This window comes from Phaethon aethereus (assembly GCF_964289735.1).
Source record: "Phaethon aethereus genome assembly, chromosome: 2".
Classification (NCBI taxonomy): Eukaryota; Metazoa; Chordata; class Aves; order Phaethontiformes; family Phaethontidae; genus Phaethon; species Phaethon aethereus.
Genome location: NC_138582.1, coordinates 60,500,277 through 60,521,977, shown reverse-complemented (window position 1 = coordinate 60,521,977; position 21,701 = coordinate 60,500,277). Strand labels below are relative to the sequence as shown.

Here is a 21,701-nt window from a genome sequence, read left to right as displayed (position 1 = left end):
GAATATCCACTATGTCTCAAGTTTCACTAAAACTAGGATTATTCAGCTGTAATTGCATTTCTGTATCTTCACTTCACAAATATCTATGCATTCTGTAGGACAGCAAATCACTGCCATAAAGCTCATTTACTCTACAGCACATCCCAGCCTTCTCTGCACCATCGCCAGGAAGGTGTGCTCCTACTTTTTAATAAGACATAGAAGAGAATTATTTGGCAACTCCTGTTCTAAAACAGTGGCCTATTTCAGTCTAACAAAACCCATGCACGCTCCGCTGTATCCAGGCTCCAGTCTCTTAACGAAGGCCAAAACACACCCGTTCAGTGGACCCCTATGCAGAGACCCCAGCACAGCTTTCCACCAACCAGGCGGCCTCCAAGCACGACTTAGGGAAATAACTCTTGCGCTGCGGGGCAGCACCTAACCCACGCCTCCGAAGCAGCACACCCTTTCTCATTTTCCCTCGCTCGGCTGCTTCAAGCGCTTTACCGGACGCTTTTAAGGCCTAAATTCAGAACCGCTCAGAATTTCAGAACCAGCGACGGCAACCCCAGGGCCAGCTCCTTCGGCAGAAAAGCCGTTGACCTCCTAACGCCGGGGGAACGGGGAATGGGACTGCGCTCGCGGCGGAGGAAGCGCAAAGAAGCGACAGACGCTGCGGCTCGCCGCACCGTTAACGGCCAGGGCCCCGAAGGCTCATAGCTGCGTCACGGGGGGCTGCGCAGAGGGAGGGAACGCCTCCCGAAGCCGGCAGGCACTGGCTCCGGCAGGCGGGCGAGCGGGCACTTTCCAGGGACGCCGGAGCCCGCCGAGGCACGCCCACCGCAACGACGAACAAAGCCCGCGCCGCCGCGACACCACCCAGGAGCCCCGGCGCGGCCGCAGCCGATTGGCGACGACCGGTGGCGCAGCGCAGCCTCCCGCGCGCCCGGCCCCCCCACCCCCCGCTCGGCCCCGCCCACTCCAGCTGCTCGCGAGGCCGAGGGCCCGCGGCCCGCCTCCAGTGCGCGGCGGGACGCGCTCCGCACCGCCGCCTCGCGCGCCCCGCGCCTTGCGGCCCTACCGCCCGGGAAGGCGCGCGGCACTCACCCAGCCCAGCGTTCCGCCATCCTGTTTGTGGAAGTGACGTCCACGTCCCCCAGCACGGCGGCAGGAGTGGTGGCGTCACGTCCGAGGGAGGAGGGGGAAGGAGGGGGGGGGGGGTGTAACACTGCCCTGCGCACGCGTAAAACGTGATGGGGCTCGGCCCGCTGAAGGAGGGGACTACGAGCCCCAGAAGGCCGCGCGGCGGGGTGGGGTACGCGCCTGCGCAATCGGGCCCCGCCGGGCCTCAAGGTGATGGTGGGGACGGGTGCTGCTGCACGTTGCCCTACCGCGCGCGCGGGGCGGGTAGGGGGAGGTGACGGGTGTGTCACGCGCGGCAGCGCCCGTCGATCAATCGCCGCCCGGTGCGTCTCCATGGCTCGGGGCCCGTGAGGAGGAGCGGTGGCTTGGCCACAAGGTACCCGTTCGGTGGGGCCGAGGGGGAGGGGCTGCCGCCCGGCGGCGCGCGGAGGAAGGCGCGGGCGCCTCCCGGACCCCCCTGGGTGGGGGGCGGCGGCGATGGGACCTGTGCGCGGCGGGAAGGTTCCCCCGCCGCCCGGGGTTGCCCACACTCCCGGCTGGTTTTTGCTGTCGCGGTTCTGGGGGACCGGGCTAACTGACCCGCGGCCGCTCGTGGCTGGGGGGCGGCGGTCCCCACAGAGGCGCTGGGCCCCAGTGCCTGCTCGGAGCTCCGTGCCTTCCTCCCGGCCGCTTTCTCTTTTGCAGACTCCGGGGCCGTTTGTCTGGCGTGAAAAATACCGTTCGCGAGTCCCTGATAGTTGTACCGTTAAAGGGCCGTAGTTAGGTTACGCTCCTTAGGGTGTTTCTCTTCCGAGACAACCGATTCTACGCGTGTCTTGACTTTTTAGACTATTTAAAGTGGCTGTACAAATATTTTTGCCACTCGCTTGTGGCACGTGACAAATACGTACAAAGGGCTGGCTTACCGCAATAGGAGGATCTCAAAACTGAGAAATATGATTTTTGCTCCTCTTAACTGTTCAGTGGAAAAATTATGTTTTCTTGCTCATCTTAAGCTTTCAGCACTTTTTTCCTTTTACATTTTGTATGGACTAGCTTTGGAGGTCTCTGAATCCATAGGAGGCAGTGGCTGGCTGAACAAGACCCTACCCTTTGGGCAAAGTTGCATAGAGTTATGGTTCTCATTAGTAATCTGCTTCTGGTGATTAACTATGGGAGTTATCCAGGGAGTCAGACTGAGAAGCCATAAAATTTTTATTAAGGCTGTTAAGTCAAATGTGTATTTATGTCAGATGTTACAAACTACATTTTCAGCCTCATTTATGTCCATTTCTGAAATGTCTTCTACAAACTGTCCCAAAAGAGAAAACATTAATTTGGACAGTAGTACATGAAGTCTCCTAGAATTCCTTACCAAAACTGATTCTTAAGCTGGCTTCCACTGAAAGCATTCTTCAATTTACCTAAACCTCAAGATGTTATTGCTGTTACAAGCTGTTACAAGTCTAAATGTAAAATGATTTGCCAAAGTTTTGCTGCTTTAGGGAGAGAGAGGGAATAGGTTCCTCATCTGGAATGTGTCTTGCCGCCTGTGCTGCTAGCTTATATGACTTGCAGCTGTTTTTGTGTGGGAAATGCTTGCACAGAGGATAATGTGTCCCCACCATCTATCCCCTCCTATGGGGCTGACTGACCTCTGTGGAAGCATTACTGAATTGCACTCACTGCTTGAGAAGCATGTCCATCAGGGAGGAAAAAAAAAATCATTTGATGATTTGGGTAAGGCATATCAGGTGGCTTGCACATGGCAAAAACTGAATAGGCAAATTCAGACTGTTATAGAGTATGTAAGGAATGTACAAAGTTAAAGATTTGTCTAGCATGACTGTCCACCAATCTACTTTACAGACTATAGCTGATAAGAAAACGCTTGATCTGGTTTTGTTTTTTAAAAGTATCCATGTAATTATCTTGCTGTAGATGATCTTTTCTTCAAATAAACTGACCTAGCTCTGCATGTATGCTTATAGGCATCACTAAGAAACTGAAGTCTGTTTTTGTGAGACAGGGAGTTCTTCATGTCCCCTTATCCCAGATAACAGCCTTCAGTTTGCATCTTGATGCATTTCTGGATCTGTAGGGAGTTCTGACTGGTCTTGAAGGTAACGCCACAACAAATTCAATGACAAAAGCAGAAAGAGCACTGTTTTTTTTAAATGTAAAACTACTAGTTGAATCTATAACTTTCATTGCAGTCAGTTAGTTTTGCAGATTGGGAAGAAGATCCAGCATAGTTCTTGGTGGTGTTGATACGCTGTGAATCCAAATAGTTGAAGCTGAACTTATTTTGAAAATTAAATGCTGAAGCAAATTAAACATCAGTGAGGAGTATTTCGGTGTTAAGAATGGAATAAAACCACTAGAAGAACTGAGGCCTGCGCCGAAAACATGATTGAAGTCTTCCTGGTCAGGAAGATATCATCACAATTGATCATAAGGATTTTATCTTGATATTCTGATAGGTAACTACCTAGTTCCATCACTTTAGATCAAGCATCAACCTCAGGGTCAGAGATTCTTAACAACTATAAAGTACTTCTAGTAGATTCTTTGATTTGAAACAAGTGGATTGTGCAGTATGGCAATAAAAATTTAAAAAAATACTGTTGAAGTTACAGCATTTTTTTCTTAATTTTTAAGTCTTGGATCATGATACCTCCTCTAGAAACCACAGATTATTCTTCATGTCCCTGTCCTTATAATAAAATTACAATAGGAGTAGAAAGTTATTACTCAGTTAAAAAATCCGTGTCTATTGTGAGGATACCGTCCAAAATTCAGCTGATTGTAAAGATACCAGTACAGGTGTGTTAAGTCCAGCATATTTTGTCCACGTTAAGTCAAGAATGTATTGCTTCAATCTGTCAGGAAAACTGTGGTTTAACCACATGTTAGTAGGCAAGGTCCATGTGTCTGATTATGTTAGTCCTCCCACCTTTTGTCTGTATTAGTAAGCAATCAGTTAAAGACAGAAGTCATTTCTCCTTGAAGACACTGGGATTATACAATAGGGCTTTACTCTGGTTGGTGTCTAGACTTTTCTGCAGCGCAGATGGTAACTATCTGTGTTCTCATGAACTCGGTGTTTCTTCTGAACAGCTACAATCCTTTCTACCCCAGTGCTTTGCATCACCCAGTTCTCCCTGCATCTTCTTCAATCTAGCTTTCCATTGTATGATTCAACAAAAAAATGAAAATTTTTTACTATGTTCCCAGATGTGATACTGCTCCTTCTGAACAAAGACATCTGAATGGTAAAACTAGGTTGTAGTCTGTGCACATCAGTAAATGAAAGTGCCGCTTAGCAGGGCTGTAAATTTTAATTCCATGGATCTGCTATTTGATCTTGTCCAAAAACTGACCTTGACCCTGTGTAACAGTTCTTACGTAAACAAAACAAGAAGTTGTGTGGCTGTGATTGTGGCTTTGCAGAGTGTTGTAGCAGATGATCCCCTGCAGCTCTCTAGAACTTGTATAGCCCGTCCTTGCACAGTGGGGTGAGGGAAGAGAATGGGGGTTAAGACAGCCAGGTGCTCATGACACAGCAGTAGTGTTTTCGGATGGATGGATTTTGTTGGTTCTAAATAAAAATACATTAGTGGCTTTACAGCAGTTCTGTAAGTCTCTTCCAAAAGTGGCTGATGGAAGAGTTGAGTAGAACGTGAAAGCACTTGTCTTTTAACTATAATGGTTGTGCTTAGCCCCAACATGTGCCGGTCAGTTGACTATTTGCTCTTAGTATTTTGTGGATTTAAAAGCTGATTTTGCTGATGTTAAAATTAGATGGCATCTTTTGCTTCCTGCTGTCACAGGTCATAGGATAGTACTTCCTGACAGAGGGATGTTTCTGTGCTTAAACACAGGCTTTGGGCTTTGTTGATCACATCTCACAGAATACAGTGTGCTTTCAAAGGTTGCAGTGTTGCAGTCACGGGATTCCTTTCTCAATCTGAATACTGTAGTGTAGTAAATCTGCTACTTCAGACTGTGAGCAGGAGCATTATTAAGGTCCTATTACCGAAGTCCCATCAGAGTTCCTTCTGGTGTAAAGGCACAGCTCTGAGTCTGGTGCTCTTTTGGACAATTGTAGATGGTGTCATTTTGTTGTTTGCATGGCTGGCATCATTAGCAATCGATGCAGAAGGTGCTGTGTAAGGCATTAAATTGAACGGTGAGCAAGAAAATTTACTCATTCAGGTATCAAGACCATAATAAAAATGAACTTCTTTCATAAGAACTGTTCACATTCAATTGTAGAGATGTGGGGAATAGCATTTACTAAAAATTAGATGAAGAGTGTGGTTTTGAGCATGTGTGTGTTCTGTAAATGTTATGATCAACCTCTTCACACATAATTTTTCAAAATATTCTGATTGATATGACACATATTTCCCCATATGGACAAGTTTGAATTCACAACAGAGAATTCAACACTTACTTTGAATATTTAGAAAAGATTTATACTGGAAGTAAACGTCTGCCAACAGTAATTCTGCTGAAAAGATGAATGTTCTGTATTTTTTTTCTGGGAAAAATGACAGCTTTTCAGTGTTTGAAAATGTGAGATAAATGTGATGAGAGCATAAAAGAAAAAAAAACTTGAACCTAATGCTTCCACTGTGAATTCTGTTCTTATTAAAGGCTTCTGCATTTTTCCTTGAGCACATTTTTTGGAAGTCTTAGAAGCACTTTGGGTGGATTTGATGGGTAAAAGACTTGTTACTTGGTAGGGATTGTTATTTTAAGTGGTTTGTAATATTTTAAATGTGAATTATGTTATGTAACAATTTTATATCAGCTGATACTGTTGCTTACGGTTGGGTTATGGAGGGAAGGGACACAGAACGATGACACAAGACCTGTGAAAATCCGAAGTGGCAAAAACGGCATTTATCAAGGCTAGAAAAGACAATTTTGGTAAGTTGATGCTAAGATCTAAGCTTAAGCATTTTCCTAATAAATGCCTTTTATAATTAGTCAAGAGAAAGTATTAGAATACCTAAGCTCTTATTCTATGGTCTGGTCAAAAAGGCTAAACTTTATTTGGGTTAGCACCGTTTGTTTTAGTGGAAGTCACAGTGTCCGCATTGTGTCTCCAGTTGTTCCAGTAGACCTGTCAGGAATAAATATTTAATTATAACTCCAAGAGCTGTTTAAATTACATATTATAAACTAAATATGTGTCAGCAAAATCCTGAATGACCAGAAAGATTATTAATTAAGAAGTGAGCTTGGCTACTAGAATCCAAATTATGAATAGCAGGAAGTCTTGAGCGAGCTGGAGTTCAGTTTTGTCTGCAGCCTTTTGACTGCTCTTGAGGGCTCTGTTAGTGAAAAGAGATGTGCACAGCAGCTCTGAACTGTAAAAAGAGGTGGCAGAACTTCATAAAAGAAATATCTGAACCCTGAACATAGAACTAATAGTAATGTTTCTAATGCTTTCCAGTGTGTGTTGAAATGTAGAGATGCTTGAGCACTTGAGATGCTCAGTGAAAGTCGAAAGAGGTGAGGAATCTGCCAATTAAAAGTTCCATGATCTGTTGAGAGGGGAGATCCTCGGAGATTCTCAGTGTTCCGGTGAAGTGTAGAAAACTGATCTGTGTATTTATTTAATTGTTTGTGTTTTAGCATCTAACCCCTCACCAGTTCAGTTGTGGGGTTTTTTTCTGAGCGACTTCAAAGCCCGATGCAGGAAACTGTTGACATGAGGCTTGCTTACGTGAATTACCTTTTGCAGCCCCTTTTAGTTGCTTAGTAGAAACTTCCCAATGCTTTGCAAAACATACCACCACATACACACCCCTACACCTCGATGTTAATGGCCCTCTGACAGAAAAACACAAGTGTTTTGAGGGGAACTAACTAATGATACATTGTGAGATACAGGGTGAAAGAGGCTATTCAGGGTTGCTTGGGAAAGTTACTGCGTAAGAGTGGAATAGAAGGGAGACAGAATTAGACCTTATTTTGATCATTAGCTTAAAGTGAAAGGTGATGTGCAGAAGGGCAAAGTAGTAAGCAGATGAGTACAGCCCCTGCTTTGAACTGACAAAGGGCTTTTTTAACCTTTTTAGCATAGATGTATATGCCTATTTTTGAGCTTAGTTAACCTCTCTCTAAGTTGCTTATTGCAGATGTGGCTATAGAGTGACAAACAGACAAAAAATCAAATCAGATCGTACTTTAAAAGGTAGGGTTTTTTTCCACTCCCCTTGACATGTGCCTGTTATTTGGGGAGGGGCTCTGGAACCAACACAGAACATGAGCCAGCAAATTTACGCTTGTTGGAAGGTATGGTGGAGAGTAGAGATCTTTTGTAGTTAGCGTAAGAGGTGTAATTATGTAAAAATACAGTAGAGGGCAGAATAAAACTTCTGAACGAACGAACCTGCAGCATAGCTGTTTGGCACTGCAAAGCCGGAAGACTGAGTTAAAAGATGGTATAGCACCAGGTATTAAAAACATAGTTCTGAAGAGAAGAAAACACTACAAATTATTGTGATACTGTCTTTTAGAATAATTAGAGAGAGAACATTCACACTTTTATATAATGCTTAGCTGCGTGTGAGCTTGAGATGTAATGCCTTCCAACATAAAGGAAAATGGGGATACCACTGTTATATTGACTGGATGCAGATCAACTGTTAAGCTTCCTGTTTAGAACTTCAGATCTATAACTCAACACACAGGCATTGCATTAGGTTCTTCTGCTTTATTTGCTTCCTGAATCCAATGTTCAGACTTTATAAATGTCTACAAGAATTTTTATTCCTCCTAAACCTACTTTTTGCTGTGCTTTCTAATACTTAAGTGTCAGAAGATTGTAGTTGTATCTCTGTGTAAGGACCCTATGAGGATTTATTCTACTTTCTTGACTTCACTAAGTTTGTTTTTAGCAAGATCAAGAGTAGTTTAGATAAAATAAGGGTAAAAAAGTTGTTGGCTTGTCTCCACTTATATCAGTATTGAACTGTAGTAATATGATCAATTTAAAAATAATAGCATAACATTTACTAAGTGATAGAGATTAGACATGATGGAGGTGGGATGGGACTAATGTTTTAGTGTAATTTGTCTACAAGGGTTTACTCTTTCATTTGTTTTAACGTGATGGGTTTTTACCGAGATTTTAATAAACTGCACCATAACTTAACTTGCATTACTCCCTTTAACATAAAATATGGTGTTATGTCTTATTAGACAGCTAGTGATGCCAAAACTTCAAATTATAACCAAGTTTCTTAGTTTACAATGAATAACAGATTGTATCAGGGACACTGCAAAAGTAGTAAAGGTTGAAATGCAAGTTCTCGATGCTCATTCATACACTCTTAAAGTACTAATACAAAGAACAAAAAGTCCCTATCCACTGCTATTTTCCTGTCAATGGATAGTGACTGTATGCTATGCTGAACCATTGCAGTTACTAAGAGGTTTGTAGATATATTTTACATTGAGCTTAGGAAAAACAATGATGCTGTGCATGTATTGCACTATTATGACAATGATTTTAAAATGTGGTCCCAGCTTTTTAGGCAACCCTTATGTGTTTTCAGTTGTGTTTTTCTTATTTTGGTTTATTAGCTAGGCAAGGTGGGTTTCTTTTTTAAATATACTGTCAATAAGTTCTTGAACAATTTAAATCTGAAAATGAGGGGGGGTTAAATTATATTTAGTAAAAATGTAAGCAATACAGGTTTTTTTTTTTTTAATTCAGCTGAGCTGTTTGGATGAGATCTCTACATTTGCTTTTTATGCAATCTGAAAGGTGAGCTGGAAAGGGTTTTTGAAAACTTGGTTTGTGTCCTTTCAGAATTTTTCTGTATATACAACACAAAACCCTCAAAGTTTGTTTGATTTTACACTAAAAATGACAAGAATGTAAATTAATTCTCTGGTTTCATAGAACAGCACCTTGGGAGTGGAAAAAGTTCATTGATTTTCATTGGGGACTCTCCTGTGGTATAATTAATGTTCTCTTCTTTGAACAGTAACAGAACAAGTAAAAATGCTTTAAATTCATCCATATTTACATATTGTGTCCAGAGTGTTTCTGGTAGAACTGAGAAAATAAGCCATTGTAGCTTACATATACTATTCCCTTAGATGTTTTTTGACCTCTTTTACAAAAGGACTTGCGCTACAGTTTTTGCCATCTTACATCCACCCTCATTCTCACATTTTAATTTCTCTGGTAGCTCAAAAAATGTTAATTGTAACAGGGCAACTGCTTTCATACAAATTATCCTGATGAAAGTTTCACCTGACAGCATCTCTGGCATGGTTTCTCTTACCAACAGCAGATATTCACAGCAGCCTTTGCTGTACCTATATAAGCCTGGCTTGTTACTTCTCTTTTTTCCCACTGATGCCTTGTTTCTTTTTTGCTTGAAATGTTAGTACACATCCAAACCCATGAATTTGTGATAGTCATGCAGACCAAATCTGTGACATTAAAAGATCCTGAACTTTTGTTGTCCTTGGGAACAAAATAATCACTGAAAGGCAAAGATTCAGCAGAGCAAATGCAAGAGACAGGATACTCCTGTAGTACATTAGTTTTATGCTAAAGCTGATCTAAACTGTAACAGAAGTACCAAAGTTTCCTAAACAAAACCTCTGGCACTCTAATGAGAAACTGATCTGTACTTTTACTCAAGAGTCCGCTAGAGCACTCCCTTTATTGTCAGAGGGCTTGTTAATAGCTTGCCATGAGACAGACATGCCTTCAGGAACTAAATGGATGTCCAAGAATCCCAACCAGGGGTATGTCCTGAACAGCCAAGATCTCTTCAGCTCAGTTTACAGCCAGATGGAGATACTACTAAATAGTTAGCCAGAATATGACAGCACTGAAGAGGAGACCTTATCCCAGGAGTGTTTGTATTTCAGTTTGTAGTTTGTCCTACTAGCATTCAGGCACTGATCACATGGGATTCTTACAGTTGAGAACTGCTATATTTGTCCTTAGACATCGCCGTGGTTTTGGGTTGTTTGGGGTTTTTTTCTTTTCCTTGTGGCATTTTTAAGAGAAAGCTAATGTAGAAATCTATGATTCTTTAAAATACCTTCTGCCCGTCCGTCCTGTTGCCCCTTTTCATGCCACAGACCAGCTGCTTTTCCACCTTGGTATTTGAAGCTTCTAGCTTCTGTCATTTTCTGTGCCTTTGCGGCATCATGCAGCGTCATGAAGCATCATGCAAGATGAAATACAATGAAATGAAGAAACAACTTTCAAAAAGACACTAGGTGTAATTGTGGGTAACAAGTTACTGCCTTGACTTCTTTAGAATCTGAGGGGTTTTAACAACCTAAAGTTAAAGGGGCAATTGTGTAACTCTTATAGCTCCAGTAATTTCTTTAAGGAAAGTATTATACTTACAGAGTAACTCTACAGTTTTGTTTGCAGTTTTTTTTGACCTCCAGCTACTTTTATTGTGCACTTTGAGTTGTCTGTCCTGTTTAAGACTTGTTTGCAGTGTTGAGACAAGTAATTAAAGTATTACAATTGAGCAGCTGTACTCATCACCTCTTTAACAATATTAATTTCTTCAAAATCAATTACAATCAATGCTATATTAATCTGTTATTTTATTCTTTTGCCTTTCCTACATCCCGCTGTAATTGTTATAATACTTCTTTCAGTCTTGTAGTGCTGCTGGATTGTAGCATCATCCTCATCTTACTGACACTTCAGAAGTCTCTCCTTTGTTCATTTAGGTAACTAAAATAAAGTATGTACCTATAAAACACCATAGGACTGTTAGGAAAATTCCAACCTTGTTTCAAAAAGCCTGTTTTCTTTTATTCTTGAATATATGCACTATCATATTCAAGCCTTTTATATATCAAGTATCTAGCAAAAAGCTTTTTTTAAAATGGAGAAGCAAAAAAATAAGCTGTTTTACAGAATATTAGCTAGAACCACACTATCATCTGTGCTTCCAACGTTCAGGACCTTTTCAGGATCTACCTTAGATGGTTAGAGAACCTTCCGTTTGACCAGCCAGGTCTTGCATCATGGAGAAAATCCCTTTAGTTAATGAGTTCCAAGTCCATCTGAGGATACAGGAACAAAAAAATGGCGTGTCAGGTCTTGTCAGTGGCCCTGGTAGTTCCCCTGCATTAAAGCCATTAAAGCCATTTTATTTTAATTCTTATACAGTGCACCTAACTCTGTGAGCAGAGGCCTTGAAACTCATTTACCAATCACAGCTATGTTAGCTACTGAGTGATGAGCATTGAACACGTAGTGACCCATTGCTTCTTCACATTAAGGAGGATTCTCACCCCCTGAAAGCTATTTCATACCCCAGTGTTCTGCAGCCATTGCAATGAATCAGAGGTGTGGTGCAGTGTTACTTTTGTGCTGTCAGTAGGTGCTGGACAGCAAAACATAGAAGTGGTGTTCTGAGAAATGCTACTATATATATGCTATATATAATGGCAAAATTCTGAAATACTTGTTCAGTTTCTTCTTGTACAGAAGAATGATCTCCTTTCAAGGCTGTTGGAATGCAAAGTCCTGCTGATAACATTAATGAACCAAAATCAGAGTGCTGAGCCTGGTTTCCCCTGTGCGGCATGGTGGCAATTTTCAAAGCTTGTTTGGAACAGGTATTTTTCAGTTGAGTACCATCAACTGAAAATAGATGAACAGTGGAAGTCTGACTCGAGAGCTCCCAAATTCCCATAGATGGATAGGTATCCTTTGCTGAGTCTGCTGGCTGGCTGATACTGTGAAAATTTCCTTAGGTCAATGCTCAGAGTGTTTTGTACTATTAGTGAGAGGGGAGAACAGTCCTCTGTGGAGAGTGTTATCCCTTGGGAAAGGAGGGTAAGTTGCAATGGGCAAGCAATGTGGTTGTCTTCTTCCAGTTTGCTGTTACAATTTCTGTAAAATCAGTAAGATATTTGATATATGACAGAGTGCCATCTTAACACTTGAGTTTCGCTGAGTGTTTTCACTAATCTTTTTGTGTTGAGAAGCAATTGCATTTGGATCTACAAAGTCAGCAAGAATCTCCACATCTTGTAAAACCAGAGATACCACAAGCAGTTGCTGCTTCCAGTGAATTCTTAGAGAAGGCTGACTTGTTGAGAGACAGTACCTGCAGCTGATTTACTGCTCTAGAAGCAGTAGTACTTCTTGGCTCCCACTGAGTTCATAACTCAACAAGAGTAAGTGCTTGCTTTTACAGAGAGACAAGAGTTCCCTTTTACCCTGTTGATGCAATACCTCTCCTGTTAGTATGAGTTCAACAAAAGTGGGTGTCTGTGCTTTACATGCAAGGTAGAGGTTCCCAGGGAGTCTGAAGCCATTCCTCCAGTCCTGTCCCCACATCAAACATTGTAATTCTAGTCATTGCAATTAATTCAAGCACAACAATAACATAAAGATACCTAGAAAACATACAGGGAGAAATGTTCCAAAAGATTTATTTTGGTTATTAAACTTTTCTCTTGGAAGGCAACAGTAGCTCACATTTGAGGAACTTCGAAGTTACACAGAAAAAAAAAAAAAAGCAAGGTTTCAGGCTGACCAAAAATCTTCATAATATTACTTTGCTGTTGTTGCTATTTCTCCAAATGCATCTTTTTTTGTACTTAGCAGAGTCATCAATATGTTCAAGACATACATTTGAAAGGTGGGGAACTAGTGGAAGAGTTGCAAGTTTTTGAAGATACAAACCTTATCATACTTTTCTTGTTCCATATCTGGAAAGTAATAAAGGGTATGTATGGCTTCATTCTCAGCAGTCTAGACAAATTCACTATCGAAATACCTGACTGAACTATATCTAAAGCTATAGGTGAAGGGGAAGCAGACATGAAGACGACAGTGGAGTTGCAGTTAAACTTGAATGATTTCTAGTTTGGATCAAGAATTGTTATGATAACTAAAAATGTAAAAGCATCAGAAATATAAGAAGATTGTAATACAACTGACAACTGGCATTTGATACATAAAATCAATTAGTGACACTTTTTGAAGGGAAGGAAAATTAGTTCTGTAACTTGCAGTCATTGTACAAAAGAAAGGAGTATTTCATTCACTAGTTCAAAGCATGCATTTTGAGGCGGGGGGCAGGAAATTACTTCTTGATGTCTATACATGCCAAACAAAATTCCTCTATTCTTTTGTGGGGAAATCTCTCAATGGTTCTTCTGAACTTTCAGGAGTAACTGTTAAGTATTCAAAATCGTAAGGTTAACTGGTTTTTCCACCATTTTAAAATATGCTTTCCATTGTAATATTTCTGAAATTACAGTCCAGTTTTGCTCCTGTTAGTACATGACATTCAATACTACTGTCCTCCTTCCTAAAGATGTATACTGGCAGGCTGTTGTGGTTAGGTTTGTTACTATTAAGTTTATTTATTATTGATTGAGTCATAATAATAATAGTTGTTGATGATGGTTTGGGTTTTTTTCACTGTATGAACTTTTACTCTTAGTTCAAAATAGTACAGAACATGAAATATTATACCAAAACTAAGAATGTATTGATACCAAAAATTAATTTCAGTTGCGCTTCAGTGAGTTCATACTACATTTGTGTAGGCTGGAAGTATCACCCAAACTATCATTTGTTATTAGAAGTGAAGTTTCAAGGGTAACTTTTCAATAATTGTGCCAGATTGTGCAGATGAAAGCAGTAGTTAGCACTAAACATCTAAAAATGTTTTTGGAGAGTGGAATGAGCATTTTAGCTGTGAGGAGCAGAATGTGTTAAGTGAAGGGCCCATTTTAGTTCAGAATGCTAGAGAATTAAGATCTAAAATTATTTGCCTAATTCTAGAAGGTAGCAATTTCTGCAGAGCAAAATAAGGAAACCTTTTAAAGTAGAAGAATAGAAAGCAATTTAGAATTGAGAATTTCAGGTGGCATTGGAGCAATTAGAAATGACATTATTGAAAAGCAATTTGTTTATTCTTCTTGTTTCCTCTCTACAGAAACCTCAGATACACTTCAACAAAATGCAACGGCGTGTATTACATGCTGCATCTCAGCTGGCACATGGGACATGTTTCGTTTTTTCTCGCACTGGTATCTTTCAGTGCTTAAAAGGACAATCAGTGTTGTCTAATGTTGGATGCAAAGTGATTCTGGCACTGGACCCTCCTAAACGATGTCTTCATGCAGGTGCAGCACACTTTGTCTCAAAGAAAAGTGCTTTTTCATCACAGCCAGCAGACACTCCTCACAAAGTTACAGAAGAGAGAAAGCCTTTGACTTTGGCCACTGATACACCCAAGCAGAGCCTGGTCGAGTCAGATTCTTCAGATCCTGATCCATTACAAGACAAATCAATTAGTCTCGTTCAGAGATTCAAAAAAACTTTTAAACAGTATGGAAAAGTCATGATTCCAGTGCATCTTCTGACTTCCACTGTATGGTTTGGATCCTTTTACTATGCAGCCATGAAGTAAGTTGGTATTTTGTTGCAGTGCCCAATACTGCTGTTGAATTAAGATTGACTTTCACAGGTGAAAGGACATATAAATTATTATTACATGGTAAAATGTGCCTCTATATGTAATAGGGAAATGAGGCTGCTTTTTTAACTGAAGCACAAGATCAATATTGAAGGTATATAGGATTCATGAGTGTTGCGTACATACTATTATGCAGTTATTGCTCTATGCCAGATACGTTACTAGCATTTTAAGGAATGCTTATCTCCATGAAATGTGCATGGATGTAAACAGTATTGAAATTATTATTAACCTCTCACAAGGTAAAGATAGGGATTTGGAATCCTCATTACGAATTGCTAGGTGAGATCTTTATAGACCTTTTCTTTTTTTTGCCATTGTACTTGAGGGGTACACCATTTCCTTCCCCCTTTATCCCCAGTCCTCCCTCATCGTTGGACTTTCACGTCGTTCACCTCACTCTGAGCTCCTCATGAGCCATGTGTATCTTTTCCTTTTTTATCTCTGTTTCCTGTCTGTCCTGCCTTCCACTGAAAAAATGCTACTGTAGGCCAGATGTTTGAATTGCAAATTAAATATTTGTGTGGGTAAAAGAAAGATAAATTATGTATTCTAATTTTAGTTTCTTTCAGCTGTAGTGTGTGCTAGATACTGTTCTGGAAAATGGCATTTATTAGAAAAAAACCTACTCTATCAGCTATGAGCTGCTAGCTCAGATGCAAGAGGTTTTATCTCATCTGCAGATGGTTTGCTAAATACGAGTAAATGTTTATCTCTGGATTGCTGGTGTTGTATATTTAATAATAGAAAGCATGAAACGACGACAGTTCGTGGCGGCAAGGATGGGGCTTTGACATCAGAATGCCTTACCGCACAAGTGTTTGTTTTAGTTACTCTAACCAGCTGGCATAATTGCCCTTTCTAGGAGCTATAGATCCAAATGTCATTCTAAATTTAGCTCATGTCAGAGAAATAAAGGTCTTGCGCTATAAAAATATTTTGCTTTGGATGAATACAGGTTGATGCTTACATTGCGACACTTCAGTGTGAAGATTACTTTCCTTGAAACACTTAAGTTAGCTGCTAAAATAGATATTTGACAGATGAAAACAACTGAAATATTTAACTAGAAACTAATTATAACAAAGCTTCAGTTTGTCATGCCACAGGAGCAGCACCCTCTTGAAGTGGAAAAATACTTTCAGAATGACTGCTTATGATACAAGACTAAGTAATGGTGGTTTATTAAATAATACAGTTAATGGTGTCTTACTAGGCCTCCATTTTCTGCTCTGGGAATAGGCCTTCAGATTGTAGGTTCTAGTAACTGTTAGTAAATTACTGCCTGTTATTGTTCCTGATGCTAAAGTGATCGCATGCACGGAAGAATGCTTAAAATAGTAGGTAGAAATGGATAATGATACTACCAATAAAACTTTTCTAAATATTGGAAAGTCAGGTCTTCTATAACTGCATGTAGCTTTCTACTGTAATGTAAAGATGGGCTGTCTTTTTCTTTGGTGCTGATGTTAGCTTCCCTGGTTTTCGAATAGAAAGAAATTGTGATAGGAGCTCCTTCCACCCATGTTGCCACCTTACATTGACAAGGTAGAACAACTGGGCACAAAATCCCTGAAGTCTTGTCCATATAACATATTGCTTCCTTTCCTTTTGCCACATTCCATTTGCTTGTTACATTTAGAAGTAAATGGAGGACACTGAAGTCTGGATTCTGTGCTTCTAGGCATGCTGCAGATTAGTCTGAAATTTAAAAAAATTTTAAAAAGTAATTTTAAGCAAAATAGAACAAGAAGTTGAACCTGCACAACTGGAGCCTGAGTAGCTATCTTACCACCATTATGTCTATCTGACTCCAAACGTAATAAACTGGGACACAGGTAAGCTAGTAGCTGCTCAGCCAAACAGGGGTAATATAAATGGGTCATCTCTTGGTGGAGTGCTGAAAAGAACATTTATTTGCCCATATGTGCAGAAATAGAAATCCTGTAAGTATATTGTTTAAATGAAAAAATACTTTGCTATCAAATTACTAAGTTTGTATAATAGAGTTAAAGAATGGAAATGGTACTGTAAATCACTGTTCAGATTTCAAATTCCAATCCAGGTTGTCAATTCTTTTCTCTTTTGTAGAGGAGTGAATGTTGTCCCATTCCTAGAGTTGATTGGCTTACCAGACAGCATAGTAAACATCCTCAAAAATTCACAGAGTGGAAATGCATTAACTGCATATGCATTGTATAAAGTAAGTATAATTACAGTTTGTAAATATGCGCTAAACATTGTCTAGTGAACTAAATGGGGTTTATTTGTTTACAGCAGAAAAAAATAATGCTGTTTTCTCTCTTTGATAATTACACATACTTGAGCATTTGTTTTTGTAGTAAAAATAGTCACATGCAAGTTGATATGGGCTCTGTGTTCCTTTAAGGAGTCTATCTGTATTTCTAAAATAACTTTTTTGTTTGCTGCAGAACTATTGTCTGCTCTCAGAGATTTAATTACAATTAAGTTATTCCTCTGTATCCCTGACGTAATTAACAGGATATGGTACATAAAGAAGTAAAGTCTAAATACCTCATGATTTCCAGATAAAAGTACACTTGTTTTTATCATAGAGGATTTGCTAGTTTGTCTTCCTGCTTAGTTCTCCATCATTGTCAAGTACTTTCATTGTCCATTTGAATCAATTACTTACATTTAGGTGTGTGTCTCTTTTTATTGCTTTATATGTGCACAGTATGTGTTTGGGAAACTTGAAACATGTCAGACCATGCAAGAACAAAGTGCTGTATTTCCTTTGAATGCCACTCATCTGTTTTGTTTCCAAATGTAATGTACTGCTTATCTGTTATTTAAAGGGCTAATTTTCCCAAGCAAAATGTGAAGGCACTACTCTTGCCAATTGGCCTAAAAGAGGCCAATAAATAAGTGTGGTTAAATATAAAGATTTTATTATAGCTGTGAGATTTAGCAGTGTTGGAAGAAACTTTGAAGATGCAAAAGCACTAGAACAGGTTACAAAGGGGAGATTGTGCAGGCTTTATCTTTGAAGTTCTGAAAGAACAGGGTAGTCTATCTAGAATAACTGATTTGTTGTGTTTTGGATTAGCTGACCTCTTAAGGTCTCTTTTAGCTCTAGTTTTCTATACGCAGGTTCTAGTTTTGGACTGAAAGATGCCTATACTCTTACGAATTTTAGAATTTAAAGCATACCTTGTTGTCTGTATTTCCTCTTTGCTTATGTGGCTCAGTGTTCAAACTGTCTGTTCTGAACTGTCTTCAAGAGATGCCTACTCATACCACAACATGAACAGGGAGGTGGTGTGTCTTTTTTTTTTTAAATGAAAGTTCTAGCGCCTTGTGCTGGTTTTGTCAAAAGGATACTTTTAAGTGAAAGGTATGCATGTCTGGGGGATGTACTGTAAATTGGCTTATTTTCTTATAAATAGAAGATCTTTTTAGTATCTGACACTAGCCAAAATAAATTCTCAATATCAAAAATACCTTTTCCATGTAGTACGGTCCTGGTTTATTGATATAGTGTGTTCTTTGGTTTCATTAAGATTGCAACTCCTGCCAGATACACTGTGACTTTGGGAGGAACATCCATCACTGTTAAATATCTACGTAAGAATGGCTACATGTCCACACCACCACCAGTAAAGGAATATCTACAAGATAGGATGGAGGAAACAAAGGATAAAATTACAGAGAAAATGGAAGAAACAAAGGATAAAATTACAGAGAAGATGGAAGAAACAAAGGATAAAATTACAGAGAAGATACAAGAAACGAAAGATAAAGTTTCATTTAAAAAAATAAAGGACTAGGAGAAATACTTAATTTTGGGATATATCAAACTTAGCACTTTAACCCTTTGTGAGGCAGGATATACAAAGTGCACTTCTGAGCTTTTTTTCTTTCTTTTCTTTTCTTTCTTTTCCCCCCTCGTCTGGAGACTACAGTTGGTCTGCAGATTTAAAAATTCTGTATACTCACCAATGTTCCGTGGCGGAGAGGTTGTGACAAAATTTTGCTTTTCCCTCTGGAAATTGAATCTCAGATTAGAAGTTCATATGTCCAGTGGTAATGGTGTTAACAGTTACTCTTACCTCTTTTTTTTCTTTTTTTTTGTCATTCTCTCAAAATGAAGATGATTTCTTCCAAAAGCCACTACTTTATTGTTCTTCCATCATAGTGCGCAGCCATTATTCCATTAGACTGAATCTTCCATTAAATAAGAATGAAGATTTCTCTACTGGGAAAGGCAACCTATTTTGGTTTTCAGAGTATGTGGACCCAGGCCTCTCTAATCATGATCATCTCTCTACTTGGAGACAGACCATTATCACTGATACTGCACATGAAGGAAACAATGGATTAGCTACTCAGTGTGAATGAATTATAATGGCTACACTGACTTCAGCTGAGCTGTGGTAGTTTACAGGTTGAGACTATGAATCTTTCTTGCACAGTGTATCTTTTCAGAACTCTCAACTGAAAGCTATAGGAAGATGAGTTAATCACAGTAGCCATACTGTCAAGTATACTTGTTTCCTAAAGTTGATTTACAGTAGAAAGTTATTAAAAGAAATTAATCAATAATTGTATATTAAAAACTACTAGGGTTTTTTTATTATGCTAAAGTTTACAAAAGTGCTCTATTTCATTTTTGGAACAAAAAAATTCTGAAAGAGAAGTTTACTTGAGAAATTGGTATACTAAGGGGCTTTTTAAATACATGCAAAGTTAGGTAAACCGAGAAGTTCCTTCTATTCAGGAATCCCCCAGACTTCAGTAGAACAATTTAACTAAAATAAGCATAATTTCTAGGACAGTGATCACAGTCTACAGATTTCTTAGGTCAAGCAAATACTTCTAGCTGAAAGCTGAAATGCTGTCCCAGATGTCATAAAGGACTAAAGTTGAAACTGTTCTATTTGACTGGGCAGGCAAACTTCTCTCATGGTGTTACTCAAATGGAGGCTAAACTGAAGTGTTTTTTTCCTATTTCTATTACAGATCTCACTTTGTAGCAACTCTGCATGTGTATGTTGTTTTAACAAAGGAGGTTTTTTTTCAGGGGGATATGGGGAAGCAACGGAGTTGGACCCTAAGCATTGTAATTGACTAGAGTAAAAGAATATAGCTGGTGAAGTGTCAGCTCTGCCCCACTCTTATGCTTTCAGTCAAGTCACTAAGGGCCTCTCCATGTTTAAGTGAGTAGAACTTCATTAACTTAATTGTGCAGAGTTGATTACATAGTTCTCTGCCTCTGTCCACATGTCAAATAGTAACTGCAATCGAATGCCTACCTCACAGGGATGTTGTGAGGAATAATCATTGTATATTCAGTGCCATGTTTCTTATAAATATTGTTAAAAAATAATTCTGTGAATTCTTAGGCTGCTGAGATGAGCACTACTCATCATCATTAATAGATGCTTTTCTTCTATTTTAGTGTACTTTTCCTTATTGTCCTCATGCACACATTCTTCTGATGTTGGCATTTATTCTGGTTTTCAATTTCCGTGGGCAGTGTTGCCTGTGTCCTGCAGTGCCCTGCAAAGCCTAAAGTCTGCCCCAGCAATACTGCATGGTCATCCTCTCAGTCTGGGGCCAGATGTGGGAACCTCTCAGTGCAGGGCACAAGGATTCATCTCCTCTTTGCATGTGGCAGGAGTTGCACAGGGACACCTTGGTGTCCTAGGATGGGTCTGTAGCCTCCAGGCATGTTAGAACTTGTTCATTATAAGGACACACCCTTTTGGTACCACCACCACCCCCCCATCCTCCTGCCCTTCCCCATGTCCAGCTGGCTGGTGACCACTGCAGTGCTTACATGGTCCATCACTATTAGTGCTAAGTACAAAGGACCTTCTGTCTCAACTATGTGCAGTAGGCTATCCTATGTAACCATTTTTGCATCTGCAGGACTAGCTTATAGTGGCTATTGGGCACCTGTCTCATCAATGTACTGTTTGGTCAGTTTTGCAGCGTGAACAGCCTCGAGGAGTTTCTGGACCAGCTGCATCCTCCACCCAGGATGTCAATTAACAAAGCACACAGCAATGTGGATCGATCTACACAAAGCAGGAGGCGGAATGTTCAAGACTTTGAAAATCTGACCTGGAGAGCTTTTGTGACAATTAGTCAAATGCTTGGTTGTACTGGTGACCTTGTCTCAAGCCAGCCTCATCTGGAATCAATGTATTGTCTCATTAGTGTGGAGACCAGTTCCTGGGCCACCCAGGGAATGAGTGACATTAGTCCACTGGGTGCCCAGCATGTGCCCAGCTGCACTGCAATTTTAACTACAGGATGAAGTTGACTTTCATCCAATTTATAGCTTATTATTTTTATTTATTTTTATTATTATTATTGCTATTTAAGGGATAAATATATCATTTAGCCCTTATAACTTAAATTATAACTTAATTTCCGTAGCTCTTTCCACAATACTATGGTGCAGTTCTTACTATTGACAGTAAGACATAGTGTGGGTCTGTATGGCTGGAAGCAGGCATCCCTCCCCCTCTGGTGAGGCAGAGCCAGATTAAGAGCTGGAGGTGGAGCTGGAGGCAAAATAATGTCCAAATGAGGAGCAGAGCCAAAGATATGACCCAATCAGGGGCAGGAGCTGAAGTTTGAGCCCAAGCATGGTCGCAGCTGAAGATGGGGCTGGAGCCCAAACAGCAACCTGAGGTGGGACCAGAGCTGAAATTGCTGCTCAGGGTGGGGCAGGAGCTAAAGTCACATCCCAATATCTTGACAAAGTCGAGACTTGATTTGGTACCAGTGCTAAAGCTGCAGCCTGAGCATGGGCCAGAGCCAAACCTGCTGCCTGATATGAGGCAGGACCCAAAGTCACAGCCCAAGACAGCACCAGAGTAGAAGTCAAGGGCCAAGCAGGAGCTAGAGTAGTGATGAGAGTCCAAACAGAGGCTGGAGCTGAAGTCATGGCCCAGTATCAGGCTGGAGATGATGGTGCTGCAGACATGGATGTGGCCAGACCTGAAGTCACAGCCCAATATTGGGCTGAAGCCCAAGTGGCGACCCAATATCAGGCCAGAGCAAAAGCTGTGGCTCAAAATGGAACTGGAGACAAAGTCACTG

General features: G+C 40.3%; 1 protein-coding gene across 1 annotated transcript; it reads left to right on the top strand.

Moving 5' to 3' along the window:
- Positions 1–14,105: 14,105 nt before the first annotated feature.
- Positions 14,106–19,215, top strand: FAM210A (family with sequence similarity 210 member A; the record flags this gene model as incomplete). The annotated part of the gene is made up of 3 exons (XM_082015209.1): positions 14,106–14,554; positions 16,716–16,827; positions 18,149–19,215. 3 exons carry the CDS (start codon positions 14,106–14,108, stop codon positions 18,413–18,415), a joined length of 828 nt encoding a protein of 275 aa, XP_081871335.1. The 3' UTR covers positions 18,416–19,215.
- Positions 19,216–21,701: the final 2,486 nt, after the last annotated feature.